The following is a 27402-nucleotide window of genomic DNA, read 5'->3' on the forward strand; positions in this document are numbered from 1 at the left end:
TCTTCTTAAGTGCTTTCTTTTAGATAGGGAAAAGCATGCAGAACTGAGTCAGTAGTGTGCATTTCACATTCACAGCATGCAGTTCCTGAAGGAGCCTCTATTGAAGATGCTTCTGGATATTAGAGCCATGCAGTGAAACCTGGGACCAGGTCAAAGCCAGCTGAGAACACAGCCATGTTCTCCTGCAAAACTGGCATGGCTGTGATGTGGGCAGGTCCTTGTGTTCCTCACCATGTGCAGATGCAGTTTGGGAATTCAGACTAGGGCCTGAATTTTTCTGCCATTCTCCACTCTTATGCTTTTGTGTCTCTTCTCTGAATCAGCTTCACTGTGACATTGTGTCTCTCTCAACTTTGGGTGGCCTCGAGGCTATGAAAATTCTCCCTCCCTCTCCCACCACTGTAATAGTTTGCTTCACTCTCTCTTCTGTGAATTTCCTTCTAATTCAACTTTGCTGTTCCCTTTGCAGAGCGGGGGAAAGTTGTTTCAGACTCTGATAAGAGACTAACATGACAGCATCCTTGAGAAACAAAAGCTATTTCACAGGGGAGATAAGGGAACTAAGCTGCAACTGGGGTTAAATATCATTGTTCAGATAACAGCATTAATAAGAGTATATTTTTTTAGACCTTTTAAAGTATGTTTGTGTATCTTAAAAATGTAAGCAGACATAAACCTTTGCATCTCAAACAAGAGGATGATTCTTTTCTGACTCTACTCAATATTAAAGGCTAAACCAGAGATAAGATAACATACCATAAACATGGAAGCTTGAACAAAGAAACTGTTGTCCTGAGAATGTGGGAATCACAAAGAAACTGAAGTCTGAACATAGGAAATTGTCTTTAAAAATGGAATGTTGCATGTAGAGTAACATGTAATGCCTCTCAGAAATTGCAAAACAGGGCAAATCCGCAGGTTTTTCTCTTGATCTCTGTGGTCTCTGGAACAAGCCCAAGTAAAGCGAAGGGCAAAGGCATATGGGAAATGAGTAGCTAGAGCAGACCTTTTCTTTTGCCTTGGCTTCTTACTCAAGATGTTGGTCTTTTGAGAACTTCCTTTCTTGAACAGCAGAAAGAGAAAGGGTCAGAAACTCCCAAAGTCTGAGTCAGTGAGAGGAAAGAAGGCAAATGCTGTTGATGAATAAGATGTGAATGTTTTAGGAATGCATAAATACATGGTCTGATACTGCAAGTGCTAGGTTGATGAAAGCTGGCCATTGGGTGCATTCAAGACTGTCCAGGATATTAATTCAGTCATTCACAGTTGTAAATATTTGCAGAATATTTGCCTGTTTCTTGTAGGATGTGTGTTTGACTCCATGAAGCATGACTGTGACCTTTTTACATAGGTTTTGTGTGCTTTCGCTGCTTCTGATGGGAGGTTCAAAAAGCAGGCAGCTTGCTGCTATAGGTGATCATTGTAAATTTTGTGTTACTAATTTTCAAACTCAGCACCTCTGGGAGATTATATTTGGCCGAATAGCTATGCTGGAATATAATTTATCTGTATAGGATATACTTGTTATTTATGTGTGTGATAGCATAAAGTGAGGAGTGTCAGCACTGTGGGCTTTGATCTGTCTTTAAATCCAGCTCTTTTTATAAAGTAGGGAATAGATCACAGGCTGGATTTGTTCCTTGCTATAATTTTTTTTTCCTTGGGATTGTTTTCTGGGAGCCAAACCATGCAACTGTCAAGCAGTGTTCTTACCCTAGCTGAAGTTGTTCACTAATATTTGATGAAGACGTAGCCCTTGGTGTTGCCATGTCTCAAAATTTTATTGCTAGGTTCACAGTATTTGTTTCTTAAACCCTTAGTTCCTTAGGCATGTGATAAGGTAGAGAACTCAGCTTTCAGTTCTTACAAAAATGTATGTTTCTTTCCCTCATGTCTCTACAGAGAAGCATGAAAATACAGCCTGAGTCTATAACAGGGCCTTGAAATATATAAGCAAAAGAAAAGGATGTCTCATATTTATTTGTAATTTTTTAATATCAAAATTAACTTCATATCCTTTTCTTGTGCATGAAAGAGCAATTGACAGTGCTATGCTCCTTGACCAGTTTCAGGAAGATTTATCCCAGTGAATCAGTTCTCTCTCTCTCAAAGTATGCCCAATACTCAGAATGAGGTCTCAGATTTTCCATGTGTATCTTTATATGGTTGGAGGATTGTATCTTATTTAATTAGTTTATTTGAAGATGCCTGAAGCCAGTAATATACAAAAGTCTTTTCTTGAGGGCTCCCAAGCAATTGAAGCTAAATTGCTTCCAAACTCAGCATTACTGGTCAGATTTCAAAATGGGCCCACTGTGTTTTTTCAGTGAGTCTTATGTTCCTGGGGTAAAATTTTTCAGCAGAAACATAAAGTATTTAAATTCTTGTGCCTTTCTGTAGATCTGCCCATGGATATTTCAGAAAGGATGGGCTACAATGCATCTCTTTATTGCTTTCCTTCTAGGGTTCTGCTTAGCCAGACCAACCATATGTCCTTTTAAGGACAGAAGACTCTATGGCTTTAAAGAGTTTATTTCTTTAGTGAATCCCATGGCTTGTCTCATCCCTTCCTGGTCCCTGTTGGCTGTTTTTGGGCACAAACTGAACCACAGCAGAGCACAGCAATTGCCAGTGCTGGCTTTTCTTCTGTAGAAGACTCATGGCCAATGTGTCTAGTGGGGGCAGCTGGCACAAGATTTTTGTTAACTAAAATTTTGTTTTTCTTAGGCTCAGAAGTGTTGACTGATGAGCAGATAGCTACAGAGTGTGCCAGTTAAGCTGCATAACTTACCCCTTGATGTTTTCTCAAAGTAGATCTTCAACAGTTCAAGACAAGGGCAATTGCTCCATCAGTATAAATTAGGGCAGCCCTTGGAGCCAGCAGAAGGGTACCACATTTCTGGAAAGCAAGAGTCTGATCCAAAGTGAAATTTTCAATAAGCTTTCCCCCTCCAAAGATATTTATCCACCTGACATAGTGAGGCTCATATGTTCAGATATGTCCATCTGTCATTGGATAATAAAGAGTGAATAATTATTTATACAGTAGACAAAGACTCTAAATGAATTTTCTTTTTAAACCCATAAATGTGTTTTCCTATCAGGTGACCTCATTTAATGCTGCATTTACTTGCAAGTTTTTAGTGGATTTGAAAACACAAAAATATTATCACATGATTCATAAATTGTGTATCTATATTGCATGTGGGGCAGCTTCACCTAGTTTGAATTTAATTGTTGACATAACTATCACTCAAGAGAAGGTTTTGGTGAATACCTGGGAGTTGTGGTAAGTTACCAGCCAGAGCAGATTTGTCTTCTTCAGACTAATTACCGTGGTGGTTATGGGCCTTGCGCTGAGGAAAGAAAAGCCTTGGCTGACAGGGAACTTGCACTTGTATGTCCCGTGTACATCTGTTTGCTGTGTCGAGGCTGTAGGGAAGACTTTCCACACCAAACAAGCACAATAATTTATGAGCCTACAAACATAATTTAACCTTGAGAAATGTCGTTCATCCTGTTTAAGTTCAACATGCCTGAAATTGTACATGTGCACGAGTATTCAAAAGTATCACGGACAAATAGCTTATCAAATCTGCTTTCACACACTCTCCCGAGCCTGTCATTATGTTAGAGTTGTACAAATAAATGGACTAAGAAATCTTTGCTTTTATAAATATACTAGATGGAATTAAAATTCAAAGGAACTCAAACCCAGAGGTATTCTGTCCCAGTTCTGAGGGAGCAGTGTGAACTTTTGCCCGCATAATTGTAAAAATGCAAATCCAAGCTCTTGCTGTTTCTTCTTGAAAATTTCAGGCAGAAAAAAATATGCACCTCTGTGCCACTTTTTTCAAAGTTCAGCCTTTGGAAAGTGAATACAACTGTGACATTCCAGCCCTGGAAATAAAAGGATTAAACTAAATATATTGAAGAAAAAGAATATTTTCTATGATGTAGTTCCCAAATGATGTATTTTGCAATGTAAAATACTGAAGAAACAGTTCCTTTCAAAACTATATTATTTCTAAAGACAACCCAAGTACCTGGAGTTTTCTAACTTGTAAATAATGAAATGGGAGCTATGTGAACTCAAGAAGTCTCACTCACACATTTGACTCAAGTGGCCTCTGTGTGAACCCTATAAAATGCTTTAGCTTTAAATTATCAGTTTGAGTTTACAGTCCCTGGTGGTAGCTGGAGTTCTTGCTTTTATCTGTAATTCCTTTTCTTTTCAATTCCTCTTCTTTTTCTTGTCTATTATTAGAGAGGAACCATCTGATTGAGGCATGTATATATACATATATATATTACAATATATTGCAGTCATTGAATTCTTTTAAGAGTAAATTGTTTTAGTGAAATGTCAGAAAATCTTCACAAACTGAATTCTCAGAGTTCCCTTGAATAATGAGGCTATTGTTAAATGATTGAACACTTCAGAGATTAATATCATGGTATGCTGGCATGCTGGTTCATACCAACTGTAATTTAACAATGAATCTTCCGTAAGTAAGCAAAACTGTGAGTGAGAAATTGGATTCAAGACAGCACAGCATGCTAGAACATACAAAGCAAACAAATTCTACATTTTGGAATGATATGTTAGGGAGAGGGGAGGTATTTTCACAATATCTAAAATAATTGAATTGTTGGATAGAGGAAATTCTTTAAGTTTGAAGAAGTGCTTCTTTTTTTTATTTCCAATTCTGATGAGCAATGTCTTTATCCTAGAAAAGATCTGGACTTTTAATAAATCCACTGCCTTTTGAAAATTAGGGTATGCCTGGCATTATCATTTGTGACAGGCTACAGTAAACCACATCTCATTCCCTGAAGGGTTTCAGATCCCTAAGCTGTCTTCCCAAAAGTGCCTGCTATCATACAGAAAATTTAGAGGCACTGCTAAGTGTCTGCAAACAAAAGTTGCATTTTATTTTTTAAGACATCTGAATTCTTGAAAATGTGGAATAATTAGTAATTGAAGATTTAATGATGGCCCAGAAAAAGAACTGAACTGTACTGCATGAAATCATAGTTAGTAATTTGTGCATGAATTTAGTTTTCCATACTTAATTTAGCAACTGTAGAATATTTTGCTAATTAATTATTAACACTGGTTATTTGTCATGGCAGAAGTGTGAGGGAAAAACATAGTTTTCTGTCAAAGTAAAAACACAAATGTAATAATTTTGATATGATATACAATAATGTAATTAATTTTTAAATAGTCTTAAATAGCTTCAATATTTAAATATACAGATTTAATATGAATATAATACATGGCACTAATTAAGAAAAAACAGCATTTAGAATAGAAACTGCAGCTAATAGACAAGTGTCTTACTTGCAACAAGCTGAGGAAAAACTCTGCTCTGTAAAATGTCATGCTATTGTGGGGAGTGCCACATTAGTAAGTGGTGTTTTATTCTGTCCTGGGTAACAAGGGTGTGATAGCCTTATTGTAAACTCTATCTATAGGATTTGAGATTGAACCTACTGAAGGCAATGAAAAAACTATCTTTGATGTCTGAAAGTGTTAGATTAAACCACTTAATTTATATGCTGAAAAAATTCTTATTCTGATTTTGGCAAAGAAAGGGACAAGGTTACGGGAAAAGTTACCTGTGAACTACTAAAATTATATACATCTTGCAGGTCTGAAACTTCAAGGTCTTACTGTTGTAACAAATGTTGTGTCTGTTTAAATTTCATTTACTTTAGCTTCTGTTTTACCTGGTTTAATTTCCCAAATACTTAAAACAATTGCAATAAGCCTTCAAGCCTGCACACTCTCATAGGAAATTGTTTTTCCAGAGGTGAAGGTTCATATATAGATATATAAATGCAGATTAGTTTGAATATGAAGTATGACCTTCTCTTTCCTGGTAAAAATATGTGTTGTCTGGTAAATACATTTCTAACTTTAATGTGAGACAAGTCTTTCAATTTTGTGAGGGTGAAGGCAAGACACATTCCTGGGCTTTAATAGCAGTAGATTTTCTTTTGGAAAGGAAAGCTAGAATTTTAACAGCAAAGGAACTTTTTTTTAGTTGTAGGTGTTTCTTTACGTGCCTGTTTATTTACAGGATTATCTTTCTGAGGTTGTTGAAATTTTACAAGAAGCCATCTTGACTAAAACTTCTAAATTTTCCCTATTCTTCAATAAAAGAGCACCAAAGGACCTAAGACAGCCTTCCAGGGCTCTATTAGAGCCCTGTGATTTGAGATAAATGGTGCTTGCATCTTCTGAAAAGTGGGATTTCTGAATATGATCTGTAAATTGCATGATCCATAATCTAAAATAGCTTTTTAGGTTCTTTCTTCCTAACACGGAACCATTCTTCAATAGAATGGTAAGATCTTGGATTTTATTTGTCTAAAGCAATAATAGTGTTTATAGACATGTTATATAATGTAGTTATTTTATGGATTTTGTAGCTTTTTCTCTCTCCTAGTTCCGAAAAATATATTTTCAGTGGATGTGGGACAATGATGCCTAATTGGCCCATGTATGAATGAAATCACTACACCCTTAGTAGTAAATATCTGTACCAGAAGATACTATTGAATATGTATATGTTGTTTTAGTGATTCATCAGCTTGCATTCTCTTGAAAATTCACTCTTCCCACATGCTATAATGTTCATTACTGTCTGCTTAAAACTAGGCTTCTCATTGTGCCGTTAAGATCAGAAGTAGAAGATCTCAGTTTCAAAATTGCTGAGCTGCCCTTTCAGAATTTGGTGCTAATGACTCAGGGCTGGTTTAGATGTACAAACAAAAGATTTAAGAGGCCCCTATCCCTTTTTTTGTGACATTCCTTAAACTCTTGGACAAGTTGTTAGTCTAGATTGTTTACTAACTTCACAGAATATTCTGTGCAGACTTGGGAGAGACCCACTAGGATCATCAAAGTCACCCTCTGGGTGAAAAACCCTTACTTAAACCATCCCTCACACAACTTCAGGCCATTCCCTCGGATCCTGTCACTGGTCACCACAGGGAAGAGATCAGTGCCTGCCCCTCCTCTTCCTCACAAGGAAGTTGCAGGCTGCGATGAGGTCTCGACCCATCAGTCTCCTCCAGGTTTACCAGACCAAGAGACCTCAGCTGCTCCTCATATGGCTTCCCTCCGAGACCCCTCACCATCTTCACAGCCCTCCTTTGGACACTGTCTTTTAGCTTTATACTTTTCTTAGATTGTGGCACCCAAAACTGCACGCAGCACTCGAGGTGAGGCTGCCCCAGCTCAGAGCAGAGCAGGACAATCCCCTCCCTTGCCTGGCTGGTGATGCTGTCCCTGATGCCCCCCAGGACAGGGCAGGCCCTCCTGGCTGCCAGGGCACTGCTGGCTCTCATTCCAGGACCATCAACCAGGACCCCCAGGTCCCTTTGTGCAGCGCTGCTCTCCAGCTTCTCATTCCCCAGTCTGTCCATACATCCAGGATTGTCCTGTCCCAAGCACAGAATCTGTCACTTTCCCTTGTTAGGCCTCATGCTGTTGGTGATTGCACAGTCCTGTGATTTGTCGAGGTCTCTGTGCCCTCGAGAGAAACAACAGCTCCTCCCACTTTTGTATTCTCTGCAAATTTAGCATAACTTCCAGTCCTGTGCCCAAGCCATTTGCAAAGATTTTGAGCACTGGGCTGAGGATGGAACCCTGTGGAACCCCACTAGTGGGGTTTTTCAATCCCACATAGTGGAACCCCAGTATATGTCCCCTCATTCACTGTGACCCTTTGTGCCCAGCCCATAAGCCAGTTGCTCACCCATTGCAAGATGTGTTTATCCAGCTGGGTGCTGGACATTTTCTCCAGTGGGATACTGTGAGAGACAGTGTGAAGAGCTTGTATTTTACTGAGTGAAGGAATGATTTTTGTAAACATGACAGCCAGACCAAAGTAATTAGAGAAGACAGAGCATCCAAATGTTAAATTCTTACAGAAGCGTGGTCTTGTAAGTCCCATACGCCATGAGTTCCCTGCAAGTAGCTCCTTCTGTTTGTTCCCCAAGCCATACACTGCTCTGTGTGAGGTGCTCTGAGTGGCATGTATTTTTTGTTATATTTTTGTATGAATATGAGAATTTTGTCCTAAATTTTCAGGTTTTTTAGGGTTTTTTTTTAAATTAAAAATAATATACAGAGAGAGGGCAACAAAGCAACTCAGTCTTTAAGGGACAGAATGTCTTTACGTTTTGGGGAAAAATGTAAGCATTTAAAATGCCATGCAGAAGATGAAATTCCCAGAAATTATAATGCAAATATATTAAAAAATTTGTTTTTGAGTGAATTTCCCCTTTGAATGTGTTTGGATATTGTAAGTTCATGTCACAGTGTATTATAGGAAAAATGTCTCTCCAAGAAATTCAACAGCAGTTCTTTCCATACTTTAGGTCTCCATAATGTGGGCTTTATTTTCTCCCAAAACCCATGAATTGCCTAATAGAGTCTGCTTTAAACAAAATAAACCTGGTTATGCTATTTGGATATTAATTCACAAGAATGAAAGAGCCTCAGAGTTGCTTATCTAAATCCAATTACTGCTGGTCAAATTCATCCCAGTATAAAAGTTCCCAAGATAAAAGCATACATTACCTAAATGCCCAGAAACACAGACAGTTTTCAGTTGGGTGGATTGTGCTCGGAGCAATGCTTGAGGCCTTGAGTGAACTCAAATGCTGGGCATGTAATTATTAAGCTCTGAACTCAGAAATTACTTGATAACTCCATTGGTTTTTACTAAGCAAGGAAGAGTTCTGTATGCTGGTAACTTGAGTTTCAATTCCAAGCTTTGCTTTTTTTCTGAAGCATACAAGCAGTGGTTGGAATTGGGTAAAAGCTGTGTTTTGGACATGCTTGTGCACCCAGTGCCTTGTAGAGGAGGATGGCAGCACAAGTGCAGCACAGAGTGGGGTGAGTGGTGAGAGATTTATCCTGTCTGCTCCTACCGACATCTATGTTACAGGACTAGCTATGGCCAGCCTCAAGGTTGGCTTGAAAGATGGAATATGCTGTGCCTGTCCCAGAGGTTTTGTTTCCCATAATAACATGGAAAAATTGAAAAGTTTGCATGGCCCCCACCAGCCTGGCCTCCTAGGAAATCCATTTTTTGATGCAGCAACTCCTGGTCACAGCTGTCGCTCAGCCAGCTTCTTCTCTTGGCATGTTGCCTGCCAGCAGTGGGGTGGGTGGCACCTGGCTCCTCTGCCTTGGGCGAGTCCTTAGCTGAATGTCATCCATCTCCTAACCCTAGCTGTCCCCTTCCCTGCCCCCTAGCTTCCCACAGGCAGGAGGAGAAATGGCTCAAATTCTTTGTGCGCTTTGAGACAGCAGATTCTCCTCTGTTTGGCGTTGGCTGTGGTTAAGGTTCATGCATCTTACAAGGGGTATCACTCACAGCTGAATGGTTTCCTTCAGGAACTATCTCCATTTTAACAGCAGTTATCAAATAACTTCCTGGAAATGAGCACGTTGAGCTTTGTCTGCAGTGTAAGTGCTGATCGACCGCCTGCCTGAAAGCTCTTAAAATGATCTGCTTTGATGTACATACATTAAGGGCTTATTTTGCAATGCTTGCATCTTTCCTGAGTCTGCTGAGTAGTCTGAAAATGTGGGGTGCAGTGGGATGGGGCTCTCCAGAGTGATTTTTGACATAACTCTATAGCCAGGACTGAACAGGGAGATTGTTTCTCTGTGCAGAGCTCTTCCCTTAGTTCTGCCTTTTGTATGACATGGTGTCAATTACTGCTGTTGGTAAGTGAAGAGTTTTTAAGTGACCTTTGTAATTTTAATTATTCATGTGAGATGACTTCAACAGTTTCACTGATATATACAAGATAAAGTAGAATCGGTTATGTTTCTAACAAGGTATTTCCACCCCCAACTGAATGTTTTCTTGGAATGTAAGCGTGGCTGGGCTGGGCCAGATAAGAATTTGTTTCAGCAGCTGGGGAGGTGCCTGATGTTAAAACAGGGACAACATATGATGGTGCTACTCTGGTATCCTCTCACAGTTTCTGGTGGTATGTGACTTCCCGGACACAAATGTGTCTTTGCTTTTAATTTCATGCTAGATTTTCTCTCCTAGAGGCTGTCCAATAGCTTTTTGTAGTCATGTCTCTGTTGGGGCATCAATGTGGGCTGTGGCAATATTTCCCCAATGTAGCTCTCTATTCTGGAACCTGCAGATTTTAAACTTTATAATTTTCTGGGCAGTCTTTATACATCATGAGAAACAACAAAGACAACTAGTCACTATTTCACTGCATGGGTTCTTCATTAATGTGGTGAAGGCCTAGTCTGTGCAGTTGCTCCTGAAGCTCTTTCAAAATCTGACCACCTGGTTTTCCAGGAAAATTATTACATAAAAAAGAAATAAAAGCATAATCGAATATAAATAATTACAATGGTTTTTAAAAACACTTGAACAATCTTGTTAGTGGTTACTGTACATTTAGATAACACTTCAGGAAGAGTGCTTGGAAACCTTTTGAACAGCAATTTCAATTCAGATGCTCAATAGACGCATTCCTGAGGTAGCCAGCTCAGATTCATTACGTCTATTTCCTTGGATAGCATGATACAGTAGGTTATCATTAATGATACAGCCATTGTTTTGAAGGGTTGAGGCATGGAGGTGGACTCAATTCAGTCATCCTTTTATGACCAGAATTTTTGATTCAATGTCTTTGAAAGACTACTTCCATGAACTGTACTCAAGAGAAAATAAAATAGTGCTCACACTTTCTCACAAAAAGGGAACTATACCTGTTATTTCTTTACATTTATGATATCACTAATTTGTAGAACACAGGTGTGCAGGCAGGTGAATTTTGTAATAATTTCCATTTAAATATAAGAGAACAAGAGATAAACTCTTGTGATGTATTTTATCCTTGTTTTTGTGAACATTCCCATTGAATACATTTTTTTTTCACTTCTGGGTGAATCAAATTACGATTAAAGGCACAACAAGCAGAAAGCCAAACAACTTTGGAGATGAGCTATAGCTTAATACCACACTTCACACATGAGAGAAAGAAATATGACTGCATTTGTAGGAACTTGTGTGCTGATTTCATGCAGCACACAAACTAACATTCTTCATCAGAATTGATGTTCTGATTACTGTAGAATAATTACTTGAAATATTTAGTAAAACAGTGTCCAAATTAATTCCAATTACTTTCTTGTGGTAACACTCAGGGTTTATAGCAGTAGATTAAATCGCCGACATATGGCTAATTGCCTATAACAGTGTTTGTTATTGTGGTGCCTCTTACCACTCTGATGTCTGTTTTTGCAAACCTGAAGGTGTGCACATAACTTTGAATGTGGGGAGAAGCATTTCCTGACCAAAACAGAATTCTGTGAGCAAAATCTCTAGTGCAATGAAATGTTTGCAGGATCGCCGTACGCAGCAAATAACTCTGTGAAATCTGTAAGAAATGCAGTGGAACCACAGATGCCTGTCTCTGCTGGCAAGAAATGTAAACTTCTTGCTCTCACGTGACTTGGATGGAACAACATATCAATTCATTAGGAGTGGCTGGACTGAAATGGAGGCTGGGTGTCGGTTTTTATTGGCGGAAGTTTAGGTAGAAGTTGTGTTTTATTTGAGGTTGTTGTGGGTTAGCCACTGATTTTTGTTGGATTCTTTTCCCATATATCTGTCAGAGGTGCATTACTGTACAAGATAGGTGTGATTTTGCATGTTTTTCATGTACTTGATATTAAATCTAAGTAAATCAAATAAATGAAGATGCACTGCAAAGGCCAAATTTCCTGCTGGGTAGGTTGACCCACTGAACAGCCACAAATCACTGAACTGAATTAATTTTCCTTTGCCTTCCAAAGACATGTGCTCTAATATCTTAGAGGCCAAAGTCAACTTCAGGTACTAGCATGAAGAATTATAAAATTAAGTGGAACATGAGTGAGTATTAAGGCCCCAATTCTAGAAACACCTGAGGTTAGAAAAGCGTGTGATCTTATGGTTAACATTAAATTTCTTATATATTTGGTTGGAGTGGAGCTAGCTATGGCAAAATAGATTCTCAACTGCCTACCCGTCATAGTGCAGTGAACAGTGAATTGCACATGCCTTCAGAGCCCAGAATCCTTCTGGTCTACAGAGTCAGCAAAAAAAAAGGGGGAGAGAGGTGAAGGGAAGGAGGGCTTGTTTGACTTTTTTGGTTCCTAAAAGATATCTGAACTGGGGCTTGACTTAGTTTACACAAATTACTAATACCCTTAAGTCAGATTTTCCTCCTCCTGACTAGTTTCAGACTGAAACAAAATGAAGCAAAGCACGCTTTTCCTCCTCAAATGAAAGTCAAGTGAAAACAAATGCTTTTGTGTATTCTTAGGCAAAGGAAAAACAGTGAAATGGGAAGTCTCACTTTCCATCTCTCTTTACCCTGCTTTCATGAGTGATGACAGTGACAGGGCCCTTTATCTTAGCTGAATGGCTACATGTCACTTGCAGTATGGAAACTTCAGCAGAGAACTTTGTCTCAAATTTTTGCTAGTATCAAAGAGTATGTTTAGTTAGGCCATTCCAGATTTTCCTGTAGGTGCTGCTCCCCTTCATGAGGTAATGAAGTGTTTTCTTGATTCCAGACTGAAATCCAAGTGTCTCTTTTATACTCTGAGTTATGGTACCATTCCCTCTTTGTCTCCCTGGGTTTTTTTGAGTTTTTTTTGACTGGTTTTCTCAGGATGTTTACAGATCCATAGGACAATTAAGAGTGTGTCATTGAATATGTGGTACAGTGCTCTAGCTGCCCTTAGAGTTCTTGAGTTATTTTCTGTATAATGGTAGACGTGGATTTCCTCCTGAGGCAGAGAAGGGAATAGCAGCAAGGTTTTCCACATTCTGGTTTCTGGATTGCAAGTAGAAGTCACTAACACCAAATTTATATTGCTCTTAATAGAGATTAACCAAATAAGCATTTGGTGGCCATACGTTTCAATGGTTTATAATTGATGTTGGTTATTTTCCATGGGTGTTGCTTTGCCATTAGAAGACATAATTTTCTTAAATCTTTCTTAGTAGTATGTCCTTTGTGGATGTAGAAACTTGTGTTTCATGGAAAAGTCCTCCAAATGAAAGCCCAATATATCAGAGTATCAATAATGCAATTTATAAAAATGTAGGAAAGGGCATTTTAAGGGAAGTTCTCTTCAACAAAGACCAAGATGTATCAGTGATTTGAGAAGTAAAATTATTTTACTTATTCTTCTGATGTCTTATGCTCATCCATAAATGCCATCTTCTGTGATCTTTTACCTGGATTTTGTGATACTATTAAGTCTGCATTTTTAGTCTTAACCTCTGTGAGGTAAACACAGATACCTATTTTATGGTCTAGTTGCTTTATATAACAAGGTATAGCTGCCCAAATTCCCTCTTCTTAGTCTATCAAATTGCAGTGCAGTGCAGTGCTATCTATGGGAGGGGACATAAATTCAAATGAGTGTTAACACTCATCTTGACAAGAGCTGGGACATGCACACAAATCTCAAAGGTCCTTTTTATCCAAACTGCATAAAGTGTATACACATAGACATGGATGCACACATGGGCACAGCTGTTGATCCCTGTGTATAAAAAGTGACCATAATTCCTGCATTTTCATTAATCCTGAAGAAATTTGGTCCATCTGTATTTAACCTAAACAAACTTAAAATAATTTAGTCAAAGAAGCCTCTTTACTAGTGTCCTAAATTCCTTCCTATGATTGGCATTTATGCTGGCAGTGCATGGAACAGAGATGGGCAGCTTGTGGCAAGTGCTCTTGGGGAACTCTAAAGGTGTTTGAGCTAGTGGCATAAGGGATCTCTCCAGGATATCAGATAAACATTTTTCAAGAGCTCTAGACTTCTTCCTAGGATATGTGTTATATATGCATGCAAAAATCACTACATACTTTATTAAAATATAGTAACTTGTACCTCTGATTTTTGTTTTCTCCATAGGTATGGGAAAATTGTATCCACAAAGGCAATTCTTGACAAAAACACAAATCAGTGCAAAGGTACGTGCAAAGTGTCCACCCTGTGAGTTCATTATCAGTTTGAATGATTGACTTGTGGCTTGACTGCCAAAGCTCTGGCTCCAACTGTGCAATCAACATAATGCACAGTATATTACAAACATATTTAATAATGCCAAAGCTTTGAGTTGTGCTTCCAGTAACATTGCTCATTATTTTTTTTCATTAACAAACAAAATGAAAATCACAAATCAGAACAAGTATCAAATTGCTTCGGCAGAAGAGTAAATTGCCTTCTAACCACATAGTGCTGTCTGATTTGAATGATATCATCAGTGATGCAAATTGATTTCCTATATAAAACTGAGAAACCTTTGGGAAAAGTTTCCCAAGGAAAACCTGGTCTAATTTTTATATTTTTGTGAAGTCTTGGCATATGCTAATAGAAGAAGAAAATATTTTTTATGACATAATTAGATCTACAAGTTGCAATACCGAGAAATAGAAGTAATTCCTCTTCCAGTTTTATGTTCCTAATTTTTTGCTAATGTATGAAAATATTTTTAAATGAAATATAGCATGTTTTGTGTGTGTGTGTAGCTATATTTGCTGAGGAAAATATTGACTAACGTGTGTAGTACTATCTCAGGACTAGAATTGTTACTCATTTATGAGTCTGCAGTGTCACAGAGCCTGTGGTGAAGAAACTGTGCCTTAAAATGATTCCGTAGCTTTCCACTAGGGGTGTAAAGAATGCTTTTGGAGTAATAGGATCTGCTAGAGTGGGTTCTCCTGAAAAAAAACACATCCTGGAGAGCATTTTGATATGTGTTAGTAAAAAGAAATGCATTGCAGTTTAGGACTGTCTTGTGAGTGGCCAGATATGGGGTGAAGAGAAGCAGCAGAGAAGCATTCTGGGGAGATTGAGATGGGAGAAAAATTCTGGCACCTGCGCCAAAGATGTTTTTGAAATTTGTAGAACTGTGTGACCTTATCTATTGCCTGCCAGAAGCAGCTACTCAGGAGAAAAGCAAGTTGAAAGACTGCAGTTCTAGACTTAGAAAACTCTACCAACCCAGTTGGTCATGGGCCATTGTCATTAGCTGCACTGCTGTGCGTTTGCTTTTGCCTGAATGTGTGTTTGATTTCCTTGGGGCACTCTCTTCTGGCAGAATTCTGATAAAATCACTCAGTATTTCTTTGAATATCACACCAGGAACAAGACCTCATTGTGTTTGGGGTTTGGTGTTGTTGTTTTTTTTCTTTTTTTAGGATTACATTATAAAGGAGTACCCTTGTGAGCAGAACTTCCTTTGCTCCCCTTGCCAGTGGTAAACAAGGAAAGGAGTGGATCTGTTTGTGAAATACAAAATTTGAAGTGAAAATATTGTAAAAGAATATGAACGCTAAAATTTTGAGAAGGAAAAATTTCTGGGTTTAATATTCTTTATGTTATAGTTAGCTTTAAGATTATTTTAATAGGAGCCATATAACAATGAGTTTGTATTTTCTGTTAGTTTGCTTTCATGCTGTTTTATTACACTGTAGGGCAGAGATATCTATTTCTATTTTCAAAGATGGATCTTTATGACATAGGCAGTGCCATTAAAAGATCATAAACATAATTGGATTTATTAACAGTATGCTTTATGGCATAAAAATAATAGACGTTTTACTTCTTTAAATGCTGGGTACAATTTTCTTTCTCTTCAGTAAGGCTGCCAAAAAAAGCCAAAAACCTTCCCAGGAATCAGAAGTGGAAGGGACCTGAAGAGGTCAGGACCTGCCTTGGGGCAGGATCAGCTCTAACCCACCGCTGAGGAGTATTTCTGTAACCTTCACTCAAAGGCCTCCAGTGGTGGAGATTCCTTGAGCTCCTCAGGCAATCTTTGATAACACTCCCTCTCTTCACTATAACGAAGCATTTCCTAATGTCTAACCCAAAACTCTCTTGATGTAATTTAAGTCTATTGCTTCTTTTCTTATCCCCAGCAGACATGTAGAACAGTTTATTCCTTTCCTTTTTTGCATCATACATACATATTTGAAGACTGATCTGCATCTGCCTTATCTTTTCCTTAGACTAAACACTAGTCCTTTAACTTTTTCCTTTAGGGCAATTTGTTTTAAATTTCTCAATATATTGCTCTTTGCTGGTCTCTCTAATCAGCTCACTCCTTACCTGAAGAACTTGAAGCTGGGCATAGGATTTTAGATGGCCTGAATTTAATCATTTTAAATAGTATAGAGGGGGTTCATTTGTCTTGTCTATGATCACATGTCTCTCTTCTTTGTTGATGTATACATATAAATAATTTTATATGTATTTAAAATATAGATGCATCTCTGAGGCGCAGGGTGTTGCATGAGAAAACTGGTGCTGGTTTATGCTGAGAGATTCTGTGCAGCCCCTGGTTTTGTTACTCTCTTCCAGTGCTGCTGCCAGCCAGGTGTTCGTTATTGCATGCTCTGCTTTGAGTTGTTGATTATTCCCTCCTAGAGCTAGAACTTTTCACTTGTCTGTATTGAATTTTATCCTATTTTTTTCCTGTGGTCTCCTTAATTTACTAAGATTTGAGTATAATCTTAAGCCTCCAGAGTGCTTGCAGCACTTACATGTTTAGTATCCTCTTCACGGTTAATAAATGGTTTCTCTAATCTACTGGACAAGATAATGTGGAAAAGAGTGAATAATGACAGACCTGGGGAAGACTTTTGAGGAAACCCTCTCAGTACACTAGGTAGTGCAATACTGAGCCATTGAAAACTTATTTTTTAAATTGGATCTGCTAATCAGTTTGACACCTACTTCACAGCATTTTCAGCTAGACCTTTTTTCTCCTATCTGCTGAAAGTTGAAGTTGAAACTGTCTCTAAAACAGTGGAGTCTACATCTATTCCCTAGAAAAACCCAGCAAAAATCAACAGACAACAACAACCACCAACTGCCCCCCCACACAACACAATCCTCCTTTCCCCCCAAACCCAAAAAAACCCCAAATAAAACCCAGTATTCAAACATCAAAAAAGGAGAAAAACACACTACTTGTTTGCTCCTTCCCAGTCTTTTGGGTCTCACTCACTTTCTGCCAAGTAAGAGATTATCTTGTTAAATGAGCACATCATCCTGTGGTGTGTATCCAATGAAATAGGGTGGATTAAATTCAATGAAAAAAAATTATCACATGATTAGTGATTTCAGAATTTATTTCTGTGTCATTTGTGTGTTGATGAAGGTATAGAGTAAAGCTGAAAGTAGAAAGATTTAATTTAGCAAGGAAATTATTTCAAAACCTCCATGTAATAGCAGATCTGTTTAAACTGGTTACTGTTTAGCAAGAAGTGTTAGCTTTCCTTTTGGAGAAATGAGAAAGACATTCAGTGATGTACTTTAAGTCATTCTCCATTATTCCTCAGATTTTTAAAAAGAGACCCACAGCATTCCTGTCACGATAAGGAGCAGTGTTATCTAAGGATTTCTCCCTGGTCTGAATTAAGCAGTCAGATCTAAAGTAATCATATAGGCTGCAAGGGAGTTTGCTAGGGACACCTTTTGACACATAACCTCTCATTTTCAGATTGCTCTTTGTTGGTGGCTTAACTGCTAAGTGAGCTAGAGGAGGAGTAACCATCACCCTATAACAGAACAATATATAAAATAAAATAAGCACAGTCATGACAACATGGCCAGAAATCTCTGAACAAAGCAAAGAACAAATACATATGGACAATAATGAAAAACAGACACATGATTCATTCAGATGTTCAAACACAAAACCCCTAATGAACAAGCTGGAGAGTTTTGGCTGCTTTTGCTTTTTCCCTTTCCCTCCCCTCTGTCCCTCTTCCCCTTGCACATTTGCCCTTCTGGGCCTACTGTATTTGCTAATTTAAAAAGTGGGGGAAATGAAATAAAAGAAACCATTCAAGAGAAGCGTTAATCTGAAATGTGTAGACTCTTCTCTTTCCAGCCCTCTCCCCCCACCCTCTCCAGCCTGGCTTGCCTTTGGTAGACCTACGTGCTCCGAGCTGAGGGAATGAGTAATGGTTGTTTCACAGTACAGTTTCCATACCTCATAGCAATGGAATACAGAACAGTTAATCTGCCAAATACACAAGCCCATTTCTTAGAGTATGAATTACTGTCATCTGCGTCTGCCCTTGCAGACACTGTAATTGCATGCATGCAGATTTGCTTCCTGGTTTAATCAGGGGCTTGCATGATTTTGAGTATTTTGCTAGTACCTTAGAAGATGAGCACAGGAGAATGACTAGAAGTCTGAAATTCCACCTGTGGGATTTATTTTTTTTTTTAAGAAATGAAACCTATTAAATTTGTAACTTGTAGGAGACAAACACTTCAGTGGTATATTCTTCATTTTATGTATCTTTTTACAAACCATGGGTGACTTGATATGTTGAATAACAGTGTTTGTCTTAGGAGGGAAATGTGCCTAACATGATGAGGGGAACTACAGTGACTGTTTATAATTTTAGTATTTTATTATGACATTTTCCTGGTTGAGAAATGTTAGCAATGATCTATTTCTTTTTAAAATATTAAAACTGTGGATGCAGATATGTACTCATTAGGATTGGGGTAGGTTTATGGGAAAAAAAAAATGCCATGAGGTCATCTGTGTTAACCCGCCATATATCACATACAATTTTATTTCTCCACTTGCCTTGCTGTTTTTAGACCAGGACATAAAATTTACCATGACCTATTTTATAAATTGAGAGTTTATTTGTGTAACAAAAATGGAATAACTGGAGGCTTACTATAAGTGCTGGAGATAATTGGAATGGCATGATAAAGTGATGTTTCATATCTCCCAAAAGGAGTCTGTCCTGCCTTGTGTCAGTGTTGCTACTCATAAGCTTTAGCTCACCGGCATCCCTAAATACTCTAATGCATTGGAGCTTAATGAGCTGGAGGCTTCTGCTCTGGTGTTCTGATAAACAAAGCTTATATTTGTATAGTAGATATACGTTGGTATGTGTGTTAGATAAAATACTTTCAAAGCTTCAAATTTTACAAAGTATTCTCTGGACATATTCTATAAGGAGTGAAGGTTATTTGTGATTATATGAAATTATGCATTTTTACTTTATATTTTTAAATTAATACTTTTAAGATGGCACAATTCGGTTGTGACTAGGAATGTGAAGCAAGTCTATGTAAAATAATAAGCTGGCGGGAAAGAGCTAAGCTACATAGAAAGCTATTTAGTTAATAAATTTCATTTATTGGGAATAAGCTCAAATTACAATAACTGTGCTGTGTAATTTATGATTCTCAGAATTGCCATTTTGAAAGGGAAAAAAATCCAGACAAGTAGGTCTGTGCCTGATCACAGACTGTAAACTGTTCACACTAGGAGGGCATGCACAGTGTGCTTCAAGGGAAAATGGATCTTGTAGAAAGTAAATAATTTGTAAAACAGACTTATTTAATTTTGAAACCCTAGACTTGTGTAGCTAATAAATCAGTCCTGTTTTCGATGCCAGAGTAGCAATAGATGTGCTGGTTTTTTGTACATTAATTTTGTTTGTTCACTTTTTTTTTTTTTCTTTTCTTTTTGATCCACTCCAAAGCATTATGTAATCAGTGGCATAATAGTTCTCAAGTTATGAGAAGTGTAGCAACATGGAATATTTTAATTCAGCAGGTTTTCTGACAGTGAGGAGTTTGTGAAACCCGGACAGTGCTGAGCGTCTGAGTGTGGGGCAGGCGCAGTGAGTTCTGTCTGTGGCTCTGCTGGTCCCTCTCACCACTGACCTGCAGCAGCCCCAGCTCATCTGCTCCTTCTGTTCCTGGGTCTCCTGAACATAGTGCACAAACTATGCTGAGTTGTGCCACTTTTGGTCAGCAAGCCAGCTGAGAAAACCAAAGAGATAAAATGACAGTCTCCAACAGTGTGACTGAGTCTCCATTTTAAAACAGTTGAAAGGAAAAAATTTGTCTATTTTCTGGGGGGTTTTTTAAACTTCAGGGGTTTTTTTTACTTTCACTCCTGTGTTTTTTATAAGTAAAGGTTGAGATAATTTTTTTCTGTTTAAATTAAAAAGTGATATTACTATGGAATCACATGAGACTAAGAGTCAAGTCTTAAGAAAAAAAATGCCTAAAGGAGGCATCTGAACACCATGATGGCAGGCATACATCAAAATGAAGTGAAAGGAATTGCCAGTAAAAAAAAACATAAGGTTGTTCCCTCACAAATGAAGTCTAAATTCACCCCCTAGCTTAGCGAATAAAAGCTCATTTGATCTCTGGGCTCATGAGCTATGATGCCCTGTAAATCTGACCACTTTAAGAAGTTACTAGGAACTATATGGGGGGGTGGAAAAGCTGCATGTATATATTAAAAATAACTACATAGTTGTGTCCTTTAATTTACAGATTATGTGTTCATTGGTGTTTAGGTATCATAACAAAGCTATTTTCCTGGCACCTGTTGGGTTGGCCAGCAGGCATTATTATGTCTTGGCAAACGTGCAAGTGTTTTGCAAAATCTCATTTTAGCTTGGAGGTAGAGATTCTCCTGTCTGTGTATTTTTAAATGCTTTTCACATCTGCTGAAGTGAAATAGGAAAGGGTTCAATGAGTTGTGCCCAACAAGTCATCATAGCTGGAGCACACCAGCACTGGGCAGTGCATCACCGTGGGGAGGACTGAGACATGCCCACCCCAATGCCTACAAAATGCACCTCAGCAAACATTGCTGTCTGCCTCTAAACAGTGCTCTGTCTTAAGCAAGACCTCTAAAAGTTGTTTAGTGAGTTTAAAGCCAGGTCCTCTACAGAGAAAACTCCTTCCTAATTAGTTCCCCAGACACTTTCGTAAATGGCTTCTTTGCAATTAAGGAAAAAATTTCCTGGGTCATTATCTTTTCATAAATGAACTCATGGTCTAGCAAATATTTTATGTAGGGAGACCCAAGATGCTCAAGTATTCTGTGACATATCTAATCTGTGATTATTCTTAATTTACTGCTTCCAAAATCTGCAGGCCCATATCACTGACAAATAATTGGTTTAACTTTGTTTCCTTCCAGAGAAATAAAAAAGTAAAATTTCCATTTGTACACAGTGATTAATGTTTTGATTCATTGGTCTGTATAAAACTTTGCCAATAGCTTGGCATGCACTTGAAGTGCATTTTGGGATTGGGTAATGCTAGTAGGCTCTTAGTGGTCTCAGCAGACTTGGAAATATCTATTTCATAGCACAGAAATGAACAGAAGAGATTTTTTTATCTGAACAGCGGCTCATAATCAGCTTTGTTGAAAGCTTCCTTACAATGCCTTGGCTTTTTCAAATCTTGAAGAATCACTTTGCTTAATTTTTTTTTCTGATGCCATGATACAGCATCCTATACACCAGTAAATCTTTTCAGTCTCTGGTTGCTTGAAGGCAAGTAATCTCTTCCAAAAGTGATGGTTCTCTGTTCAGAAGTTACTTTCTCAAAAGTCTCAAGACCTTCAACACAGCAGCTACCCTGTAGAAACCTGGGGCAGAGGCAGGAGGAGACAGTGCTCAGCTCCTTAGTTTTTGCTAGAGCCTACTCTGTTGAGCTCTCTCAGAGTATAGAGCATATGCAAAACATGTGCTGCCTTGATACAGTGACAATTTGCTAATGAATCCAATTGACAGGCTCTTATTGAGCGTGGGTACTCAACAGGAACCATTCTGAATCAGATCTGTGAATTACAACGCGACTTCATTTCTGTGGTTTGCCAGCAGAGAGGTCACTGCTCGCTCTTCCCCTATAACTGCACACCCCCTGCTTTTGTTTCAAAGAGTAGTGTTCACTTACCCAAGTGAATTAAGTAGATGTTCTCTTTATTGGTAGAGGGAATGAAACTGTGAAATGCTAGGAGGCTGGGCCATCCTTTTTATTTAATCTGTCTTTCCGGGTGTCTGACGGCTGCCTGTCTGGAGATGATGCAGGATTGCTTGAGCAGGAATAGATGTAGAACCCAGGAGAAAAATCATAACTGCTGGCAATAAAGATGTAGGTCCTTCAATGCTGATCGAAAAAACCCACCCACACCCCTTCTGGGAAAGGAACTGCCAGGCATTAATAATATTGCTACATCTATTTAGGCTATGGAAGCCATATACAGGTATGTGAGCGCTAAAGCTCTAGGTGCTAATCAGCAGTACAGAAAACAATTGTACTCTACAAAAAATAACTAAAAGGCAGCCTTATCCTATGGACTTTGCAGCCCAGGTCTTTGAAAAAGCGCGGGGTCCACAGTCAATTTAGGTACTGTAAGTAGTATTAGGATTTTGAATGGAGTTAGATGGCATTTCTTTAAATTACTGAATTCTCCATTAAAAAAAAAAAAAAAAAACCACGCAAAAAACCAAAAAAACCAAAACCCCCCCAAAAAACCCCTAACCAAACCAGTCTTTCAGCTCTCCTGAGAATAATCATACATTTGGATAACATTTAGTGAGTTTTTTCAACCCAGACTGTTTTGAGAAGAGCTATATTTATAGATGAGAAAAGGAGGTGCTAGAAATGACTCTCCTAGTTGATAAAATAGTTTTTGTCGGACTGGGTCTTCCCCAGGGCCAATAATTGGCTGATGTTTTCTTCCATTAGATGGCAGTGGTGTGATACGTGGTTTCTCTGGACCCCCAAACTACAAGTTTTAATAAAAAATTACAAACGGTTAAATTTTTCTTAGTTTGGTTTCCAATTTCCAAGTCTCCAAGCTGTCAATTTTTTATTCACACAGAAGTTTACAACTTATTGTCCAGTTTAAAGCAAAAGAGGGTGGGACTTTCAAATAGAACCAAGTTAAATATTTTCAGAAAATGGCCTGTTCTGTAGAATGGACACTCAGTTGTCCTGCCACAAGTAATGTGGAATGGATTTAGTTTGGGTCCACCTGAAGTAACTACAGTAATTCACTAGTTGCTCCTCTGTGGTGGAACCAGAGCTTGTACTAGTTTTGGCCAACAAGGCGTTTGGGAGGGAGGTATAGGTGTGAGAATAGAGGGTGGAGACAGAAGGGAATGCTTGGAGAGAGGGATGGGAGTCACTGCAGCAAGTTGTAGCATCACACATGGGATAGAACATGGGCAGAGGCAAGAAAGAAGGGGCTCAAATGTATTATTAAACAACAGCCTTGCTTCATTTCATTGCATTTAGAATGTTCTGTTTTATTCTGAACAAAGGAGAAAAAAGGGTTGGATATTTTTATATGATCTTTATAAAGATCTTTCAGGCACATTCCTTTGCTGCTTGTGATGTTAGTTGTGCTGTTGTTTTTTATTAACTTATTAAATATGGAGCAGTAAACACTATTTATTTTTAAATTAATTGAAATGGAGTTGTTGCCCTTCATGGCTTTTTATTAATTGAATATTTTTGCTAAGCTGTCTGCTTTCAGAGCAAAGGTCGCAGTCAGGAGATGGGGGTCAATGGGACCTCCATTTAAATGCATGTTATCTCTGTGTTAATTGCCTGAATATTTAACCAGCCAAGCATGTCATTCTGCAGAACGTAAAGGTTTTTGTGGTCAGCCTTTAATCACAAAACAGCAAGAAAAAGTCTGAGTGACCTGGTTTGCCTGAGGTATCTTGGTTGCTCTTGTCAGTCACTTCAGCTCACAGTAAATTGCAGGGTAAATTCCACATTATTGATGGAAGGTATCTTTAGAAAAAGCCCCAAAACTAAGGGGGAAAAAAAATCCCAAACATCTATGCTCAATATTTTAGTGTTTAATTTTTTGTTCATTTGTTGCACATTGTTTTAGCAACTTCCTTTTTAAATAGAAACAGGTTTTATTGCTATTATAGGGAGTTATTAGAGAAGAAAATTATGGAACAGACATTAAATATGCTTCGAGTTTTGGAGGCACATACATATTTATCGAGTTGGCTGAATTTGAGTTTTTACATCAGAAAGAATTGCACAACTCTGCCTGCCATGCTCTATTTTCTTGGGGTTTTACCGCAGAAGTGGTAAAATTGTTACACTTAAAGGGGGGGGGGGTGTATGCTGTGCAACAAATCCTTCTGAGGCTGCTGGGATTAACAAACTTCTGCTGTGTTTTCACCAGGGTCTAGTAATGAGATTGAGGTTTTGGTACTTAAAAGTGTTTGAGATTGCTACCACTGTCAAATTTGCTTGAATGGGGTCAGTCAGTTCAAAAATTATGGGAAAGGAGGGGCTGACAGGGAAATATATGTAGATATTTCTGCTGGATGTTCTTTGCCTTGCTTTCTGCTTCTTTTGTAATAATTCCTGGAATTCAATTTGCCTTTCTGAGCAAATAGGAAGCTGACACTTTTATGGACATTTCAAAGGGCATCATAATGTAAAGCCAGAATTTTCTCCCATGTGCATCACTACATTTATCTCCATTTAATTTCTTCTTCTGGTTTATTACCCAGTTGCTTAATTTAATAAGCTTCTTCTGCAGCTCTTCACAGATGCATCTCCTGTTTTGTCTCCTAAATTATCTTGTCACCTCACTGCTTAGCCTCTTCCCGTCATTTAGAAATGAAATCTGCAGTAAGGGTCCTGGCAAAGTTCCTTGTGGAAGTCCACTGGTCCTGCTCCCCCCTTGTAGGAAAGATCATGCCCTCTACCCTCTGTTTTTATCTCTTAACCAACTGTTTACCCAAGAACTTTCGCTCTTAAGCTATGGCTGCTTAGTTTCCTAAGAAGTCTTTTGTGAGGGTCTTGTCAGACGTCTTTTGGAGATCTGAGCAGACTATATTAGCCAGATCAGCCTTATCCACAGGCTTATTGACCTTTTCAAAGTACTCCAACAGGTCTGTGAGAAAAACCTACAAAAGTCAGGTTAACTCTTTCAGCATATTTTATTTCCATTGATTTTACTCTGTTTCTGTAATTTCTGGCGATATGACATCAAGTTTAGAGATCTTTATGTACCTGCATCTTACCTGGGGTGTTTTTAGAATGTTGGGACCATGTGTGCCACCTCCCAGTCCTCACGTACAAAGTCAGTTTTTGGAAAAAAACCTCTGCATATAATTTCTTAGTGTGTGTAGTCAGTTATTGTATCCTGGAGCTCTTTTCAAAGGTACAAAGTCAGTTTTCGGAAAAAAACCCCCTGCATATCACTTCTTAGTGTTATTGTATCCTGGAGCTCTTTTCAAACTGGGAGGGTGAATACCATCTGTTGTTGAAATTTGTTAGTGTTCGTTTTTGTCAATTTGTCCTATAACCTTCTCTGTGGTCATTTAAAATTAAGAGTTGCATCTGTTCTGGGCTTCCTAAGCAGCTGCTCTCCAAAACAGCACCTAAAAATGTGATCTTTGCATTACATCTCATTTTGCTCAATCTGTGTAGTGATGATAAAAGTCCTCTATGAGCACTCCACTTACTGCTTTTCTCCATAGTTCTGCATTTCAGCTCTTGCAGGTTATGTGTTGCTCTCTGCCATGCTTTGTCTGATCATTTCTACCCCTCCAGCACCCCTGCTCTGTCTTTGCCATGCATGTTACATCTTGGTGTTAAGATGATCCACTCATTGCCTTGCTTTCACAGTTTTTCTGTGACTGTGTTCTGACTGTAGTATGCAGTTAAGTTTACCCATCTTATTTCTTAAGGCTTAAGACACGTTGAGAGCCCCTGATGTTTCAGTTGTGTTGTCAGCACTGCATTTGAGTGACTCCATGGTTACCTTGCATTACAGTATGTCCACTGAGCTTCTTGGGCCTGGTGTTTTATTTGCAAGAGGGATAGATCTAGTGATCACCTTCTGATTTTCTCAGATTTCTGATTTTTCTCAATTCCCCCATCTGCTTGCCTGGAGAGAGAGATTGTCATCACTCCAACCTGCTCCTTCCTTCTGGTCAGCTCCAAGTTCTAGAGGGACACTTTCAATGCAAGAAGATGCAATGTCAGCAGCTCTCAGTGCGAAAGATGCAGTGCTGGATTAAATGCTGCTTTACCACCTGAGTCCTGTCTTGAACTGGCAGCTGCCCTAATAGACCTGGACCTGCCGCCCTTGTGTGCAGCTCTCCCACAGGCAAAACATGGAAATGATGATTGGCATATTAAATTGGTTAATTCCTAATTTAATTCCTTCTCCTGAACTACTTGATAGGGTTGTTCCTACCACTTCTTTCTATCCAGGTAATCTAATTGACCTTCCCCTCCTCTTGCTGCCCTAAAGACAAAAACCAGAGTTTGTTCCTATTCTTCCATGCAGTCAAACTCATGGTCCCATGGTCTCAGTTTGTTCTTGGAAATGCTGAGGCTCTTCTTACTCGAAAGAGTATGGAGAAGGATTGGTGAGGAATTGCATTTAAAAGAACATTCACAAAACCAGAATAAAATAGGAATGTCTATGAAGAAATCAGTGTCTGGTATTAGGCAAGGGAAAAAGATGTGTGCACAATGCTGGCAGCAAGAATAAGTGAGAGTAAACAGGCCGTGATTAAATATGGGTGAGAGTTTCTGACCACCAGAGCAGCCAAATTCTGGTACGGAGGGTGGAGCAAACTCAGTTTTTATGACAGCAGGAGTTGTGGCATGAGCCTGCTTGAGAGTGGGGACAGGATTCTTGCCCCAGTGCATGCACTTATTTCAAAGAGTTCCCCCAATATTCTGCGTCTGGAGTCAGGCAAATGTTCTAAGATATTTTTCCATACAACTGCTTTAATAGTCTCAGTAGCTGCACCCCCACAAAGAGCAGTGGGGAGGGAGCTGGGAGACACATTCCCTGTAGGACTGCTCTCCCTGGGGCCATAGGGGCAGGGTACTGGCTCAGGCTCTAGGGACTGTGACACTCCCACACTATCTACAGCACTTCTGAGCAAATCTTTACCTGGAAGACAGCTGCTAGGGCAACTCTTAGAAGAAAAAGCCTGGCTCTTAAGTTAAAATAGAGGGCAGCTGTCTCTCTCATCCTGAGCCAGCCTGACTGGCTGTGTTGGGATGCATGGGAGTGTGTGGGGGAAGCAGTGATGGTTGGCTGAAATGCTTGGGAGCAGGAGCTGGAGGAGCGAAGTGTGGTTCTGTTACAGTTCATCTCCTTGCAAATTACCTGTGTGTTTGCCGGTGTGAGGCCTAGGAAATGTCTGCAGGTTTGCGCATTAAAGAAAAAAAAAACCTCCAAAATGGGTTTTGTCAAATTAACCTTCAAAAGCCCAGCAAGGCGAGCTTTCAGTGTTTTGGAAGTGAGGATAAGGCAGAGGACTGGCTATGAAATGTTCTTCTGTTATTTTAAATGGAAGTTTTGACTGTCACCAAGTCATTTCATATTAATAAGGCTTGTAAGAAAATTGGATTTTCAGATTACAGTTTTAAAGTCCCATGTTCCCACTGTGTTTTAGGGAAGAGTAGAAGTACATTGCCCATAGGACTAAGTGAAACCAGAAATTTTGTTTTAATTTTGACAGTCT

At 38.8% G+C, this 27402-nt stretch overlaps 1 protein-coding gene across 2 annotated transcripts in view; it reads left to right on the forward strand.

Annotated features, from left to right (window-relative positions):
- The window catches only part of RBMS3 (RNA binding motif single stranded interacting protein 3), a 692310-nt gene that overhangs the window by 367470 nt on the left and 297438 nt on the right, over nucleotides 1-27402 (forward strand). For both annotated transcript variants that reach the window (XM_031058909.1, XM_005423389.2), the window contains one exon: nucleotides 13985-14043. In XM_031058909.1, coding sequence (XP_030914769.1) covers nucleotides 13985-14043 — 59 coding nt within the window. The remainder of the gene's footprint in view (nucleotides 1-13984; nucleotides 14044-27402) is intronic.

The sequence above is a fragment of the Geospiza fortis genome, unplaced genomic scaffold (assembly GCF_000277835.1).
Source record: "Geospiza fortis unplaced genomic scaffold, GeoFor_1.0 scaffold231, whole genome shotgun sequence".
Lineage (NCBI taxonomy): Eukaryota > Metazoa > Chordata > Aves > Passeriformes > Thraupidae > Geospiza > Geospiza fortis.